Raw genomic sequence first — 16,738 nt, forward strand, 5'->3', positions numbered from 1 at the left:
CCAGACAATTTAAAGGAAATTACTTCCTGTTCTGCAACCCCACACAACCCCACACACCCACACACACCCACACACACAATAAAACTATAAAAGCTCTCTGCAGTCAGTAAGTTTCACTTCTCGCTAAGACACAAAGTGTCGATCTAGAGACGGAGCTCACACAAACAGGAGACACCTGCGACAGGACTCACAGGATAGTTTGATCGCGGCCCGTTTGGTCCTTCAGATCCTGCAGGATGTTTGTGTCTCTGATGATCCTGCTCACGCTCGCCGCTTGGACCTCCGGGGAGAATCCAGCTTTACAAGTCGTCCTGACCGACAAAGGACTTCAGTACGGTAAGGCCATGCGATGATGTCACTCTAGATTAGCCGTTGCATGATAACAGTAGTGCCATTGTGTGAAAACAGGAGTATGACTCATTCAACCCGTCTTTCAGGTAAACATGTGGGTGCAGGATGGTTACAGGAGAAACTGGGACAGGTCTCTCTGCCTGACATCACAGGTGCAGTCTGGGGAGTAAAATACACACTATCTGGGTAGGACCACACACACACACACACACACACACACACACACACACACACACACACACACACACACACACACACACACACACACACACACACACACACACACACACACACACACACACACACACACACACACACACACAGCACGTCCAGTGTAAGATCAACGCGTTACTTCCTGCTTAAAGTTGACCTTTCAAATTCCCATCCTGTGTCACATTTACCAGCTACTAAAGCTAAAATCTGCGTCAGACGTTTAATGGATCTTCACTCAGATGTGAGTGCAGTCATGTGTTCTCACCTGCTTTGCTCTCCTCGTGTTCCAGCATCACCGTACAGAAGTGTGACTTTCCAGAACCGATTATAAAGTTCTCCCAGGACACCACAGGTTTCAACACTTCCATCTTGGGCTTTGACATTGCAGTAGCGGGCCAGTGGGCGACCAGCTTTGGAATCATGTGAGTCAGAACCTTCTACAGTACCGGTCCTGGTTCCTGGTGCTGGTGACCCTGCAGATGTTAGAGCGTCATGATTAACAGGAAGTGTAACATCCAAACTAGATTGATCTTCTCATCCTTTCTACCTTCAGAAAAGGCGGGGGGGCGTTCAGCGCCGCTCTGTTTGCCGTGAACGTGGTCTCTGTGGTTGAGCTGGGGACGGACGCTGACGGACGTCTGTCTGTGAGCAGCCTCAGCTGCAACGCTCAAGTCGGGGACATTATGATGCGTTTTAGCGGTAAAACCAGGTACAGACTGGGTGTGTGTGTGTGTGTGAGTGAGTGAGTGAGTGAGTGAGTGAGTGAGTGAGTGAGTGAGTGAGTGAGTGAGAGAGAGAGAGAGAGAGAGAGAGTGGGAGTGTGTGATTGAGTCAGACAGAGAGAGAGAGAGGGTGTGAGTGAGTGAGTGTGTGTGTGTGTGTGTGTGAGAGAGAGTGAGTGAGAGTGAGAGAGAGAGCGATAGAGAGATCTTTTTCCTGTGACGTCACACTGCCTCCTTGTCACTTGTCAACAGCGGGGTCATCCAGGCATTTGTGAACCATTTCAAAGGACGAATTAAAAGTGAAATACAGAGCAAAGTGAGTGTTTCCTTCTTAAATCCTCTGCAGACAAAGATCATGTTCCACAGATGATGGGAGAGTTTCTGTTTCATGGTAAACACAGTCCAGCCTCTTGTCCTCTACTTAGATCTGCCCTGGAGTGGAGCAATCCATCGCGAGCTTGGAGCACCACCTACAGGCCATAAATGGTATTGCTGCAGTCTGTAATTCCACACACACACACACACACACACACACACAAGAAGTCGACTGTGATGTTTATAAGCACTCATTTGAATTGTAGGCCAGAATCAAATACATTGTGAATGTGATTGATGTTTATGAGCAGATTTGGAAATTGGGTTCTACCGTTTTCAGTTTCCTTCGCTGTGGGTCCAGACCTCACTTTGAACATCTCACTCACCAGCATGCCTCTGATCAACCCTACAAGTCTGACTCTGGGCTTTAAGGTAAAGACACACACTGATACGAGGACACACACACGGGCCGAGACGAGGGACGGATGACAGCTCGTTCAATAATAAGTGAAGAATATCCACTGACCCATACTTCATACTTCTTTATTTAAGGGGGAGTTCATCAGTAGTAAAACTCACCAGGAACCCCGCTTTGTGGCCAAGCCCTTCACACTCCCCCAGCAGCCGGGCTTCATGTTATCAGGGGGCCTGTCTGAGTACACGGTGAACTCTGCCGCCTATGGATACTACTCAGCCGGACTGCTGGAGGCTCTGATCAGCGACAGCATGGTGAGGGTCTGGATGGGACGGGACACAACGGGAGAAAGCAGGAAGATTCAGCTTTAAAAACAGTGTGTGTCTGGTTTCATCCTCTCAGATCCCTCCCGGCTCTCCTGTCCGCCTCAACACCACTTCCATGGGGCCGTTCATCCCTCAGGTAAGAGTTACGACATCATCCTACTGCATCATCTCTATTATCTGTCACTCTAAATGTCAGCGAGACGTTCAAACAATCAATCAATCTTTTCCCTTCCCTTCAGCTTCCAAAGCTGTTCCCAGACCTGTTGATGGAGCTGCAGCTTTACGTCAGAGAGACTCCCATGGTTTCCTTCCAGTCTGGTGCAGTTCATCTGACCCTCCTGGGGACCGCCAAGGCCTTCGCCATCCAGCTCAACTCCACCAGGACCCCCCTGTTCAAACTCAACGCTGTGAGTCCAGCCTGCGTGTTACCTCAGGCTTTATACTGCACATGTGGAGTCTTCACTGTAATGTATGACGTAACCATAGAGGGACAATAGAGCGTCCAGCCTACCACAGATCCATGACGATGACCTCTTTTACTTCCTCCAGGACTCGTCCTTCAGTGGGAAAGGTTGGATTTCGGATAAAAAGCTGAAGGGCAAAGTGGCAATGGACAAGTGAGAGGCCGCAGCTTATCAGAGGAAATTCAAGGCGTTTGATTGTCTTCCGTACTTTCAGTCTCGACTCTGCTCTGTTTCAGCTTCACCTTAACTCTGGAGGAAACTGAAGTGGGAAAGTTTGACGTAAGTAACAGACAGCGGCATAACGTACGGCAACACACACGGTGAGGAGTCAAACGCTGGTTACTAAGAATCACTTTTGCCTTTACAGACTAATCCTCTCGAAAAGATGGTGAAGATGGCCGTTACTATGGGGTTATTGGCCCCAGTGAACGGTGAGTACATCATGTTGGGTTTCTGTTCTGCAGCTGAATTTCAGTTGATCAATGGTGGACGATGTCGATCTTTACAAGGCGGGAGAAAGTCCTGCGTAGGATACAAAGTGAAGTAAACAAGCATGAGAAGATCAAACTGTATCTAACATCAGGTGACTGAAAGTAAGAAGGAAAGGAGAGAATGACGGAAATACGTCAGAAAATAAGGGACAAGCAACAACAACAACAACAACAACAACAGCTTTCAAAACTCCACCATGCTCAGATTTGACCACATGTTGTCAATTTCAGAAAAGCTGGCCGAAGGTTTTGATCTACCCAGAATGAAACACGGCACGCTGCGCAACCCCGTTCTGAAAGTGGAGGAGGTGTGTATCCATGAAAACACACACACACACACACACACACACATTCCACAGTAGAGGGATGATGGAATCAAGACGTTCTTCTCCGTAGACTGACTGTGGTTTCCTCTCCTCAGGGATTCATCTCCGTCTCCTCAGACGTTGACTTGTGGCTCACAGATTAACGCTACAACTGACCGCAGATCACAACATGAGACACTATTCACATCCTGCAGCCGCGTCTCTCACACTGGTTGTTTATAGGTCATACTCTTAACTGGTCATCATTTTAAGTCAAGAACCGTAAATGTAGCATTTGCTCTAAAAATGGAATCCACACCTGCACTGCTTCATCTCAACACAACCTTTATCTGACAGAAACAATAATAAAACGACACTTCAGTACCAGAGGGTTCATGAAACAATGTCATCTCTTTATTTTGAAATTACTCAGTGTGTACTCTTTAGATTCCGTTACATTTTCACATTCTTGGAATGTAACGCCACCGACAATATAAATATAAATCTATGTACAGTCACTGGTTATAATGTTCCGCAAAGAAAAGCATCGCACCTCAGACTGCATGGGTACGAGCCGGCAGGGAGGATTTACCAGGCAGGAGGACAGGGAACTCTGGAGAACAGGTAACGCAGGAGAACACAAAGCAGACGCACACCGAGTGGACGTCCAGGACAGGAGAGCAGATGGAGCTCTGAAGGACTGAAACACTAAACAAAAAGGCTTCTTGTAAACTTTAATTTGTTGGAATCTCCTTCTTACGTCTTGTAAAGGGAAAGTTTACAGTTCAGCCTGCAGACGATGGATCTGAGAGGGAACGCAGCAGGAAACTCAGTGCAGATCAACACAGCCTGAAAATACTTCAACGGCCTGGAAATGCAATGGAAACACGTTAAAAAACTGAAATGCTCTTTGTAAACCTTCACAAGCTGAGAGGTTTGGATTTGAAATTAATATCTGTTAGTATTCATGTATATAAATCTAGCACATAGTGTGTGAGCGCCACCCACAGGCAGGCTGCTAACAATCACACACACACAGGGTGAAACTCATCTGGACCTTCTGTGGTTGATTATTATTATTGAATGTGCATATTTGTCACACACACACACACACACACACACACACACACACACACACACACACACACACACACACACACACACACACACACACACACACACACACACACACACACACACACACACACACACACACACACACACACACACACACACACACACACACACACGTGTCAGTATAAGCGTATCATCGGTACAAACACTGAAAATAAGTAATAAACATTCAAGTCTGCATGTCCTCGTTCTGTACGAGTCACGACCAAATACACACCAAAGACGGAGAAGATGTTAAGAAACCGAGTCATTTCCACCCAAAGCTGGGCCACGGTGAGGAAGGACCAACGCTCTGAGGCTTTACCCAGAGAAGAGGGCCAAGCTGGTCCACATCCAAGCCCAAAACCTCATCAGCACCAGGCTCTGGTCCCCCTGTGAGGCCCCACATCAGGTCCCAGCTGTGCGGGGTGAAGGAAGTTCTCGTCTACGCTTTGACTCAGCATTTGTTCATTTGGCACAATCCATCTACATCTTTAGGTTGTGTTAAAGTGGACAGAAGCATGGAGCTAAAAGAAGCCAGCCAGGTGTTTAACATACATGACCTGGTCCAGTACAGAGCAATGACAGGGACACACTCAGAGACCAGAACCAGGACCAGAACCAGGAGATATCCGAGCCCCGATCCAACTCGTCCGAGTATGCAGTCTTTGTTTTGTGTCTCTAGCGTTCTAAATCAAGGTCCAGACAAACAGGACCACTGTCCGTTAGTTTAGTTCAGGGATCGGATCATGAACGGGAAAACAAAGTGGTGAAGACAGGAGAGAAACACCCAGAGTCAAAGATGAAGAGGAGAAAAGAGAAGAGACAAGTGCTGAGCTGTGACCTGGAGGCACAGAGTGAATCTTAAGAAAGAGCTTTAACATCACAACACTGAGTCCTTTGAGCTTCAAGTGCAGAACGTCTCAACCCTGTGAGTTTGTTAGACGGTGACCAACGCTGCTGTTTCCTTCAGTGCTGGGAGTGTGAACAGGAGCAGACTGCTGAGGAAGACGAAGGGGGAGTGCTTGTGAAACACACAAGCACAAAGAAGAAGACTAACGTAGGGGGAAAGGATGGCAGATGGAGAGGAGTCCCCCGGTGAGGGAACGGCTGAGGTCCATTGGTTCATGGCGGTGAGGGGAGATACTGAGGGCCAACTGTCAGTTGTCCGCAGCAGCTGCTGCCATGGGAGCGCGCATGGTACCACGAGCCGTCGCCGTTAACTCCTCGATTTCTGTGTTTAATTTCCTGATGACCCACTCCATGGCTTCCCGACCCTGAGACACACACAGAGGCAACACCAGAGTCCAGGTCATTAACAAGGACAGTTTGTGAGAAGGAGTATTGGCAACATTATTAGTACTCGGCCCTCAAAACAAGACCTGAAAGACACATTTGACCTTGATCTAGAAGGGCTGAACTACTAAAGCATCAACACTGGGTCTAGAATGTATAGGATCTCACTGCCCGGTCCCAGGTATCTGAAGGTGGAGCTCCTCCTACCTTGCTGGCGTTCACAGAGATGGTTTTAGCCATGAGGCCCTCCAGGTAACTGCTCAGACTGACACCCTTCACGCTGATCAGAGCCTCCTGCGTCAGAATTGTCCTGAATTACACAAACACAGACAGAAACTGAGCTGGAACCATCTACAGAAGCTGATTAAGGGCACGTGTAAATGAAGGCCCTGTTACCTCTCAGGGTCCTGCGGATGAGGCTTGTATGTCAGCTTCTCGTCCACAGACACCAGGTTAGTGAAGGTAATCTGAAAGCACCAAATTAAGTCTGTTTATACTTATGGAGCTATAGAACCTGATGGCCGACATGTGGCTGATAAGGAGACGCATGCAACCCAGTTACAAACGTTGACAGTCTGACAACGATGACCAGGGTCAATCTAACTCACGTTTGTAGACTTCAGCTCAAAGGTCTTCTCCTGAGGGTCGACCACCGAGTGTTCCTGAACGTACGTGCATGATCTTGTTGCACCGATAATCTGCAGGAGAAGAAGAGCAGTTAGACATAATGAACCAGTGACGAAGAAGAAGAAGCATCAGCAGCAGTGCACTTCAGCGACTGGTCCTTTGTTGTCACTCACAGACTTGGCGATGGCGGGCAGCCCCCACTCTGTGCTGAGCAGCCTGGTGCTGTGTAGGCGTCCCTGTGTGTCCACGCTTCTGTCCAGCACGTCCACACCAAACACACCGGGGTTCATGGGGTTTGGGTACTTCTGCATGGCCGCCTTGGTCACCGTCTCCCATGGGTGGCTTTAGAAGACAAACGTCAACAACATTACACAACTAACTAGTGACCCACTGAGCTGAAGGAGCCTCAGGCCGACCTTGACTCTATTTAAACACTGTGTCTGCCAAGGATTCTCAAGATAACTTGGTTTCTTTTTGTACCGACATTAGAGCGCGTTGCTCATCACGGGTTCATGATTATTGTAAAGCAAAAAGGTAAATTAAGCAGAAGGTCAACTGGATAGGAACATCCGGTGCATTGTCAAAGTTAAGGTCGGCTTACATCTTAACGAGCAAATAATACTTCACCTCCAGTTCAGAATACTCGACTTACACTTAATTATCGCTATTACAACTATTATTATAATTATTCATTTTCATATCAGCGGCGTTGTTAAACCTAAACCCACCAGCTTCGGTTACCTTGGAGCTAAAGCTAAGCTAGCTTGCTGGGTACAACTGGCCTTTCAGAGTAAAATGCGTCCACAATTAAGTCTAATTTGAAAGAACGAGACACGATATGTTTATCGTTAAAATATAAATTTGAACTCATTGCACTTCGTATGCATTGTATTCACATTCCTCAGCGCAGTCTTTATATTCGCTTTGTTAAACGCATGCCTCGTGGATTCATCTAGAAACTCATGAATAGAAGCGGAATGCTGGACAAATATTTACGGTTTAATAACAAACAAACACCCAGAACGGCCGCTTAAATGATTCTAATACCGCATTTAACTGAATCTTTACTACAAGAACCTAATGGCACCCAGACACCTGTGACGTAACAATATCTGCGGGACACAGTGTGAAATATGATGAGAACGATCGATCACACACACGATGTGCAACACACACGTTCAAATGACTAAATGTGCATTTTAAGTATATGATTCTGTAGGACATTGTAATTATTGTGAACTTTATCAACTGAATAGATCTTAAGCGTCTTAACTGTCGCAGACTGCTACACACACAGACATTCGCACACCAAATGGTTTGAAACGTAAAATAAAGTTAAATGAACACGAACATTAACTTTACATGCTGAAGACATTACGGTGAAGATAAAGCTGTTAGGTAACTTCACTCAGTTGAACCTCACTAGCAGCAGTTTGGCAACACCGAGCAGCTTTGGAAGAAACTTAACCTATAAATAGACGATTCTTTACTCCTCAGGCACATTCGTTAAAACGCCCAAAATGGCAGATCACCACTTACTTAAATATGTGCTCCGACGCCCAGATCTTCATCTTTGCAGGCCGTTTGTCAGAGCTCGGGAGCCGGTGGTGGGTGGGTTGGTGGCTGGCGGTGCCTTCGTCCTGCCTCGGAAGCGCTAAGACCTGCGACCCGGAATTACCTCATTGACCTCCGCCGCGCGCTGGAGCTGCGCACGAGTCTCCTCACTATGGCGACAAGGCGCTCTGTGACGTCATGCGTTAGTTAGCTTAGGCGACGCATCAACTGTACGTGTACTGGGTGTGGATGCGTAACATGAAACATAAAACAACACAGCTTTCAACCCGCGGCTCGGTTCTGTTGCTTACGTTGTCGTTATTGGCATCATTTTGTCATATAAATAAAAAGGCTTGGCTGTTACCCTCAAAGTGTTTAATAAACAAAATAAAATGAACTCTCACAGATTTGATCCCGCCAGTCGCCATCCCACAACCTCTCAGCTTCTACAGGCTCTTCTACACCGGAAAGAATCAAATGTGACGCAACATAGAGAATAAATATTGTCAAAGATCTGTCACAGAAACAAACAATAAAGCGTCCCAGTGAGGCTCCTGTTGGACTCCACATGTATCAGCTGTATTCTCACCGGCTTCCTGTTAACCAGTCTGACAGCCTGTATGAGACTCAGATTGTAACTGTCTGGGTGATAATGTTGAGAAAAACCTGAACCTTTAATTGAAGTTCTTTATTCTGTTTATGTCTCACCAATCAGTCAAACACTCAGGTCTCATATCTTCATTAAAAAGTTCCAGCGTGTTGCAGAGCTCAGAGTTCATCGTTGTGTCAAAGACCTGAGAACAGGAAGGACCTCATCCAGACGATTCACTCCTGAAACAAACACAACATTTCATTTCATCATTTTCAGAAAGGGATTGTGTCAATTTCCCAAATGTAACAATTATAACACAAACACACACAGTAGGTTTAACACTGACAGGGTTGAGCTCTGTGTCACTGAAGAATAAAGACACACAGCGATGTCATGCTCTCTGTATGTTAACACACTGACCTCAGCGTTCATTAAGTGTTTAGTTCTGTCATCCTTACCCAAAGTCTGTAAAATGTCCTTCAGCAGAGAATGAAACACTGGGAAGAATTCTTCATGCTGCTTCAACTTAACGATGATGCTGGAAGAGAAAATCACAAAACGCCAATGTAAGAATAATGATGTATCCGTTTTCATTCTGTACACTTTGTTATTGGGTTCATACTCACGTGTCGATGTCAGCGTCTCCCAGGAGGCTGCAGATTTGAAGTCCAACACCGTCTCTGGAAGACGACACAAGTCTGTCCACGCGGTTCACCAGCTCACTCAGAGGAGCCCTGTGATCTGAAATCACACACACACACACACACTAAATCAATCATTTGTTTTGTATCTGAAGTCCTTCAGTAAATGCCAGCTTTCTGTTGAAAGTTAATCAGCATAGAGACGATGTGAAGCAGTAAACAGAAAGATGGATTACCGAGGTCCAGGATGTCTCTGAGGTTCTTGGTGGCGTTGTTCATCTCGCCCAGCCTGGAGTAGAGCTCGTTCATGCGCGGGTAAACCCCGCTGAGAGTCGCCACGTCAAACAGCTTCTGGAAGTGAGCCAGCATGGACTCCAGCGTGTGTCTGGTGGGGCTCCTGAGGACCTGCCAGGACAAAAGACCCAGGGCAGAAACATAAGCATCAACGCCGCGTCCAGCTGAGTCATCAGTGCAGTAAACCTCACCCTGTCATCCTCCGTCTCTGTGTGTTCCAGCATGATGTCCACCTGTAACATCATGTCCTCCACCTTCACGCTTTCATTACTTCCATCTGTAGTTGGTTGCCATGGCATCAGTCTCTCTGTTAACTTGTTCAATCCATGCTGCAGCTCCTAAACACGCAAAAACAATCATTAACTACCAAGAGATCTTTCTGGAGAAAATGTGTTGAAGTAAAGTATAAATAAAGTATTGAGTATGATGACAGTGTGGAATCTGCTGAACATGTCACCCTGAGCAGATGCAGCTGCTGGGCCCAGAGCTCCAGGGAGGGGAGGACGCTCTGGAACTCAGACACCTCCACGCCCACACTGCTGCTCTTAGGCTTCTGTCTGTGCAGCCTTAACGGAGCCTTTGGATTGGTCAAAATGCCGCTGACCTCATTCAACATCTGAAACACATGAGAGGAAACTGAAGTCAGAGTGTTTTTGTATACAGTGGGTCCTTGTATGGGGTTTGTTAAGAGAAGTTAGAGACTCAGAGTAGAACATTGAGCTGAAGGTGTTGAGGAACAAACTCCATGCTTACGTTGTAATAGTGAGAGGATAAAGAGTCGTCTGTCGTCAGCTCGCTGAAGGTTTCTGCCTCTGAGAGATGCGTCACACGTTTGCTGTCTTTAGTTGACCTGTAAAGGTGACACATGTTTGGTACACTCGGGAGTTTCTGACTCGATCAATACCAGAGCACTTTGACACTGTGGATGATTGACAGGTCGGTCTTGGGTTCTGTTAGTGAGCTGGTGTAAACTGTTGCATGTTGAGTCTCAGCGTTCCTACCGTGTGCTCTTGTGTTTGTTTAATCCCCCCAGACGTTGGTTCATGTATTTGTTAAACCTCACTTCTTTGTGCATCGCCCTGAAAGACAGGAACTCTGTTAGTCTGAATCGTGAATCTTGGACGCGTGGTGGAGATCGGGTCCGGCGCCGTGCACCAACCTCGTCTCCACGTCTTCTTTCAAACGCTCCACCTCCCTCTTCAGCTCTTCTTTCTGGGCTCTGCTTTCCTGCAGCTCTTCTTGGAAGACCTGAGAGGAAATGAGTTCATATCTAAAGGGTTCATTCAGATTTTAACCAATGAACTTCCACGACTTGAAACTTTGAAACGGCTCCAGGATTCCCACGAGTGCAGGAACTCTATATGTCATAATGAAACACTCCTGAAAATGAACCTAAGTTTGTCCTGTTACCTTCAGAATGGACCTGAAGGATGGAGTAACATCTGCAGATCTCTTCTGCGTTCTTTCTTGATTTGACAATTGAGATCCTTCTGCTTCTCCTTTCAACCGTCTGGATGGAAGAAGCAAGATTATTGTGTCAGATTATTTTGAAACATAAATAGCTAACACTTATGTTGGAGTTTCCTATGCTGGGCTCAGAACTTATCAATCATCCTTCTTGTAAATGCTCAGTGAAAGTGTATCAGCACTGAACCTGGAGTGTGTAAATCTCACCTGAGCTCACTGAGCTGCTCCACCATCCGAGTCTCGTAGAAATCGATCACATCCAGCAGCCTGCAGACACGGGGATAGACAACAACCAACTGTCACCATGACAACCATTCTATGTGATGTAATACCTAGAATGGAAAATAAACAAACCTTAAATTACCATTTCTTCCTTTTATGAATCTATTGAACTTATAAGCTTCCTATTGAGTTCATGTGATTTAATGTAGCACTCAGCTGGAGCCAGCAGGAGGCAGTGTAGAGCAGGTAAAGGTGAGCCGTTCAAAGTGAAAAATGAAAGTGATGAATGATGATTATTGATTACACTAATACTAATGCACTGAGCTGATAAAACAATCAAGTTCAGCTCTGATCAATAACAAACGCTTTCAATCACAACAACGACCACAACTATTCCTATTCAGATATTTACATATTGTAAATTATTATTGTTATCCTTGCAGGATTCGGGATGCGAGCCGCTCTCTCACCGCTGCTCTGCCGGAGCGTCCTGCTTGCAGAGGTTCTGGATCGCTCGGTCCTGTCGAGCCAGTCGCTTCTCTTCTTCTTTCACAGTGAAATAGAGTTTCCTCTGGAGGTGCGACGCTTCCGCCCTCTGCTCACACAGCCTCTGCTCCAGAGCCAGACACAACTTCTACAAAGATACAAGAAAGTAAAGAAAACCCTTTAGATACTGACATCATAACAGAGATGATGATCAAACATATTGATGAATGTCTGTAAACTGATCAGCACAGTGGATTTGTGCTCGCATACTTGCACGTCTTGATTTTCCTTCTGCAGTTGTTGTGTTTGTCCGTGATGCTTCAGGGTGTTGCCGAGGTAACGATCCTCCAGCTCCTGGACTTTGGCCTTCACCACATCCTGGAGCCCCTCCAGCTCTGTGACCCTCTGAGACTGACGAGCCGCTCGACCCATGTGCTCCTGAGCCTCCTCTCTGACAAAACACACACACACACACACACACACACACACACACACACACACACACACACACACACACACACACACACACACACACACACACACACACACACACACACACACACACACACACACACACACACACACACACACACACACACCCTAAATGTTACACTTTAAATACAGCAGAGAGATCTTCCTCTGATGGTGATGATGATGGGGTTGGGTGACAGCAGGACAGGTGGTCAACACAGCCCTGCATATACATTTTTAAACAGATAGTAATGCACACTGACTGCACACTTTGATACAGGATAACACACAGGATGACTGATCCTCCTCCTCTCCATCAGTCACATTCCAGGAGGGAAGCATAATGGAATTCACCTGATCAGCTCCATGCAACTGCAGATAGTTTGCACAGCTGACATTAAAGACTCTGAACAGAGGAGGGGAGCGATGTGTTATGGGGTCACAGATCTCTAAGGTTCTGGAGATGTTCAACGTACACAATGACTAAACTGATACAGCGTCGCTCAGCTTCACGTATTTACTCCACTCGACTGTTCACTCTAACTACAACGCTTCAGTGTGTGGTTGATTGATTTACTTGAGCTGGTTGTTGGACTTAATGAGCTCCTGGATAAGAGCTTGTCTCCTGTCTGAGTCAGACAGCATCGTCCTCAGAGTTGTCCTCATGTCTGCAGCTGACTTCCTGTCCAGCAGAACCAAATCTGAGGGAACAACAAGAAAAACAACACTAATTACTGACTATCTTAAAAACCTTCTCGAGGCCCCTGGGTTTAGATTAAAACAAAAAAAATAACATTCAGGTACAATTTCCATGAAAATCAACCAATTTTGTAAAATCGCTGCATCATATTCAAATGGATTTACGACAGGAGACTGGAATGCTGGACTCTCACCTGATAGGTTCTTATTCTCCACCGGATCAGAAAAGCAAGCAGTCTTAAATCCATGATTCTGGAGAGCTTTGTTCACATCATCCCATTCTGTTTGCTCCTGCTGCAAAAGACAAAAACAGGAGTGTGGAAAACAATGAAATGCAAATCACAAGAAACTCACAGTGCAGCAGCTTTAAGTAGAAAAAACAAAGCCTGTCTTTCTCCACCTGAAACTGCCTGTCAGTCCACAAATAAACATAGGTCCTGTCTCTTGTATGTAAAAGCTGTGTGTTCCTGTTGTCCATATCCACTCTGTGTCCTTCACTGTAACACTAGTTGTGATCAGGCTGTGAAAGCAAACAGCAGATGTGTCTCGACTCCTCACTGGTGATCGAGTTTCTGCAGCCCCCTGGCAGCAGCAGTTCAGTAATGAATGAAAGAGAAGCTCACTCCCACTCCCACCCCATTATCTTTATCATAGATGTTATCAGTTCACTTACCCGCTGCATGGTTCACCTGCCTGTAGGAAACAAAACAAACGATATTTAAGCACTGAACACTAGAGGTAAACAACAATATATAATTTGTGCAAAACTTCTAAGAATTCCATGTCTGCACAAAACCAATTTCCAATCAAAATGTAATCAATCAAACCAGATTCCCTTTAACGGCGGACTGTAAGTTATGGAATATAATATACAATGATTACTTAAGACGCTTTGGGGTTTTTAGGCATTTAAGCGTCGTTTGCTTGAAAACTAAAAAATGGCAGAACATCAAAACGACAACTTTCAATTCTATAGTCTCACGTAAACAAACAGTATCATACGTTAAAGTGAAAACGACGATGTAAACACCGAGCTCTTATCCCTGCTGTTAGCTAACAACGAATATGATACTACTACTCGCACTGTGACCAAAACCGGAAGATAAACGGTAACTATCTGACCTACTGGCTGTTATTGTTCCTATATATTTATTTATCTGGGAAAACACCAAGAAGCATTTATTAAGTATGTTTAGTTAAGTTTAGTTTATTTACTTGGAGCGTCGTCTTCGTCTCAAAACATGAACCTTTCCGCGATTCAAACAATTGTGTGGTGACGTCAGTAACCGGACCAATGGGATTTCACCTTCTTGTAATACGAGGCTCTGATTGGCCCACAGCGTCTACATCCTGTTACAGATTAAGGTATTTGTATTTAATGTAAATTATTTAATCAGCCAATACGTGGGCATTACCGGTCTATTAATGTACATTTTAATGCAAATCGGTTTTCTCCGATGTCCAACCGCTGGATGACACATCGCCGTTAACAAACGTGTAACCTTAACCTAAACTCTAAACTATTACTTAGCGATGGGCGAAACCATTATGTCTCTGCTCTCACAGTATAAATTTAAAATACGTTGTATAAGTACAGTCCACTTCAAGTCCATTCCAAGTTCAGAGTTTAAACTTGATTTCTTTGTAAAGGGGCGTGTCTAATAATCCAATTGGTTGATATTTACGATAGGGGCGGACTCAAAGGGCTTCAATCTCGTCATTATCCGCTCTGCTCCCATTGGCTGATTAAGATCCGTGCGTACAACGTATGACGTATTTGCGCACGTCTCCGACCTGTCCTTGAGCCACAACAGAGACAAGATGGTTGCATACTGGAGACAAGCTGGTTTAAGGTGAAATAGATTTGTATCTGTAAGGTTTTATCTGTTAAGCCACACGTACAGTTATATTTACGATTAATCGTCGAATATCTTAGGTTTGTTTTACTTTATTAAGTCCTTTAGAGAGCTTCAGCAGCTGGTCGCTACTTCTTGCTAGCTCCGTCGGTCATGCTTGCATGGAGCTAACTAGCTCCTAACAGCAGGATTCTACTCTCAATTTATAGTTTCTAATGCATCTGTCATGACAGGAAGATCCGTTTTACTTTCAGTGCAGATTCCACTGTCACTTTGTTTGCCTAATCGTGACCTTGTGCTTTAGCATGCAGCTAACCTGTGTTGTCCTCTCCGCAGCTACATCCGCTTCTCGGCTATCTGCGCCAGTGCGGTGCGGGCTGCGCTCAAGCCGGTGCCGAAAGCGGCGGCCCTGAAGGCCGCAGAGTCCAACATCAAAGTCTTTAAGCCCAAAACTGCATGTGAGTTCACTCCCGTCTAAGCTGTTTAACATGCAGACCTGGACTCGGCCTGTAGATACGCACTGACTGACTGACTGAGTGACAGATTCTGAAAGTCTGAAGCGTTGATGTGTCCAGCAGCTGCAGAGGGATGTTTGTAGTCACCAGTGTCATAACTTTCATATTGGCAACAAGCTCACTTAACCTTAATTTTTGGGAGATTACAGGTGTTTTTCTAGCTTCAGTAGTTTATCACTGTAGTGAAGGTAGCAGACAAAAATGCATACAAACATTTGACTGAACATGGTGTCATCCAGGTAGAACAGATTTGTATTCCAGTGCTGATAACCTCAGATAAGTGAGCGTCACAATATAATCAGTGTGGCCCAAGGTCGCAGATTGGAAGGTGATGAGTGTTGGTCACAAACCTGTTTGTGTTGTAAACTCTTGTCTCAATGCTTCTCTGTATTCTGTTTTCCCTCAGGATGTGAGGCGGTGCTGTAGATAGTCTCTTCCTCTCCTGGAGTTGTGAGGTCCTCTCACCGTCCTGTGCTGTTGTGTGATGGATGACATCAAGATGATCTGTTAAAGGACCGGGGACCTGAATTAAATTTGTCTTTCCTCTTCATTTGTAATGAAACATATTAAAGATGGATATTGAAACTGTATTTTGTTCTGTTGCATTCTTGTCTGACACACACACACACACACACACACACACACACACACACACACACACACACACACACACACACACACACTCTAACTGACAGGTTAGACACAAAGCTTCTGTTGTCAGATGTTTTTATTTTGATATAAATTAAACTGAACCAGACTCCACAGGCATATACAGGGAAACCTATTTACAGCTGAAAGTGTGAGGACCAATAAGTAAATCAAGGGTTTCTCAGTCCATAAGAGTCCAAATCAGGAAAGTCTCATGTCTTTGCTGTGTGTAAAAAGTAGAATTTAAAATTATGACTTATAAATTCATGCATTGTCCTGTGGGAAAACTGAATACTTGTCACTAATGACAACGATAAGCTCTTCATTCCTCAATCTACAGTCTACATGGAATGCTGTGGATATGTGCATTCATTCCTCTTTTACAGTAAAATGTCTTTGGTATCGGTGAAGGTGGAAACAGTGACCCTGGTGTGATTTAGCAGCGTCTCTCTGATGGTGACCCCAGGGTTTCCGGGTCGTAAGGGCACTTGAGCAGGTTCTTACACACAACTTGGTCATCACAACCACCGCGTCCACCCTGTGGCCTCATTTCCTGCCAAGAAGTAAGATTTCAACTGTAGTTACAATGTTCAAATCAGAATAGTTTATTTGCTGTAACGTCACCCAGCTGAGTGACAGGCCCATGTCCTCAGGT

At 45.4% G+C, this 16,738-nt stretch overlaps 4 protein-coding genes across 5 annotated transcripts; 2 read left to right on the forward strand and 2 right to left on the reverse strand.

The window, feature by feature from the left end:
* The first annotated feature begins 101 nt into the window (after positions 1–101).
* Positions 102–3,993, forward strand: bpifcl (BPI fold containing family C, like). Its single transcript, XM_076137062.1, has 15 exons — positions 102–336; positions 438–537; positions 855–986; positions 1,118–1,273; positions 1,539–1,602; positions 1,712–1,772; positions 1,942–2,033; positions 2,154–2,330; positions 2,419–2,478; positions 2,582–2,749; positions 2,892–2,959; positions 3,043–3,085; positions 3,174–3,237; positions 3,529–3,605; positions 3,719–3,993. Exons 1-15 carry the CDS (start codon positions 237–239, stop codon positions 3,764–3,766), a joined length of 1,410 nt encoding a protein of 469 aa, XP_075993177.1. The 5' UTR covers positions 102–236; the 3' UTR covers positions 3,767–3,993.
* Positions 3,994–4,147: 154 nt separating this feature from the next.
* On the reverse strand, positions 4,148–8,328 carry LOC142988061 (PRELI domain containing protein 3B-like). The gene is made up of 6 exons (XM_076137063.1): positions 8,178–8,328; positions 6,812–6,980; positions 6,620–6,709; positions 6,408–6,478; positions 6,219–6,321; positions 4,148–5,992 (listed from the first exon to the last, which is right to left on the reverse strand). Exons 1-6 carry the CDS (start codon positions 8,207–8,209, stop codon positions 5,876–5,878), a joined length of 582 nt encoding a protein of 193 aa, XP_075993178.1. The 5' UTR covers positions 8,210–8,328; the 3' UTR covers positions 4,148–5,875.
* Positions 8,329–8,399: 71 nt separating this feature from the next.
* Positions 8,400–14,338, reverse strand: cep70 (centrosomal protein 70). Of its 2 annotated transcripts, none has more exons than XM_076137061.1 (17): positions 14,280–14,338; positions 13,738–13,757; positions 13,259–13,355; positions 12,943–13,066; positions 12,165–12,345; positions 11,879–12,042; positions 11,394–11,453; positions 11,130–11,229; positions 10,879–10,967; positions 10,721–10,798; positions 10,473–10,569; positions 10,177–10,335; positions 9,911–10,057; positions 9,662–9,830; positions 9,411–9,525; positions 9,243–9,322; positions 8,400–9,023 (listed from the first exon to the last, which is right to left on the reverse strand). In XM_076137061.1, exons 2-17 carry the CDS (start codon positions 13,744–13,746, stop codon positions 8,968–8,970), a joined length of 1,725 nt encoding a protein of 574 aa, XP_075993176.1. In that variant the 5' UTR covers positions 13,747–13,757; positions 14,280–14,338; the 3' UTR covers positions 8,400–8,967. The 2 variants fall into 2 exon arrangements, with proteins under 2 accessions (XP_075993176.1, XP_075993174.1); XM_076137059.1 differs by having other exon boundaries at positions 13,259–13,358.
* Positions 14,339–14,789: 451 nt separating this feature from the next.
* Positions 14,790–16,025, forward strand: atp5f1e (ATP synthase F1 subunit epsilon). The gene is made up of 3 exons (XM_076137075.1): positions 14,790–14,917; positions 15,257–15,378; positions 15,842–16,025. Coding segments are annotated over exons 1-3 (156 nt in total). The 5' UTR covers positions 14,790–14,885; the 3' UTR covers positions 15,844–16,025.
* The last annotated feature ends 713 nt before the right edge of the window (positions 16,026–16,738 follow it).

This window comes from Genypterus blacodes, unplaced genomic scaffold, assembly GCF_046128005.1.
Source record: "Genypterus blacodes isolate CSIRO-AG114 ecotype Tasmania unplaced genomic scaffold, CSIRO-AGI_Gbla_v1 ptg000292l_1, whole genome shotgun sequence".
Classification (NCBI taxonomy): domain Eukaryota; kingdom Metazoa; phylum Chordata; class Actinopteri; order Ophidiiformes; family Ophidiidae; genus Genypterus; species Genypterus blacodes.

Bases quoted from the DNA above. Each gene is read 5' to 3' on its own strand.
- bpifcl (XM_076137062.1), top strand. From the start codon at position 237: ATGTTTGTGTCTCTGATGATCCTGCTCACGCTCGCCGCTTGGACCTCC. The intron at 538-854 runs GTAGGACCACAC...CTCGTGTTCCAG, and splicing joins GTAAAATACACACTATCTGG to CATCACCGTACAGAAGTGTG. The intron at 987-1,117 runs GTGAGTCAGAAC...TTCTACCTTCAG, and splicing joins GCGACCAGCTTTGGAATCAT to AAAAGGCGGGGGGGCGTTCA.
- LOC142988061 (XM_076137063.1), bottom strand. From the start codon at position 8,209: ATGAAGATCTGGGCGTCGGAGCACATATTTAA. The intron at 6,981-8,177 runs GTAAGTGGTGAT...TGTCTTCTAAAG, and splicing joins GCGTCGGAGCACATATTTAA to CCACCCATGGGAGACGGTGA. The intron at 6,322-6,407 runs GTAACAGGGCCT...TGTGTAATTCAG, and splicing joins CATCCGCAGGACCCTGAGAG to GACAATTCTGACGCAGGAGG.
- cep70 (XM_076137059.1), bottom strand. The intron at 10,570-10,720 runs GTAGGAACGCTG...TCACCTTTACAG, and splicing joins AACAAACACAAGAGCACACG to GTCAACTAAAGACAGCAAAC. The intron at 10,336-10,472 runs GTAAGCATGGAG...CATGTGTTTCAG, and splicing joins TATCCTCTCACTATTACAAC to ATGTTGAATGAGGTCAGCGG.
- atp5f1e (XM_076137075.1), top strand. From the start codon at position 14,886: ATGGTTGCATACTGGAGACAAGCTGGTTTAAG. The intron at 14,918-15,256 runs GTGAAATAGATT...TCCTCTCCGCAG, and splicing joins TGGAGACAAGCTGGTTTAAG to CTACATCCGCTTCTCGGCTA.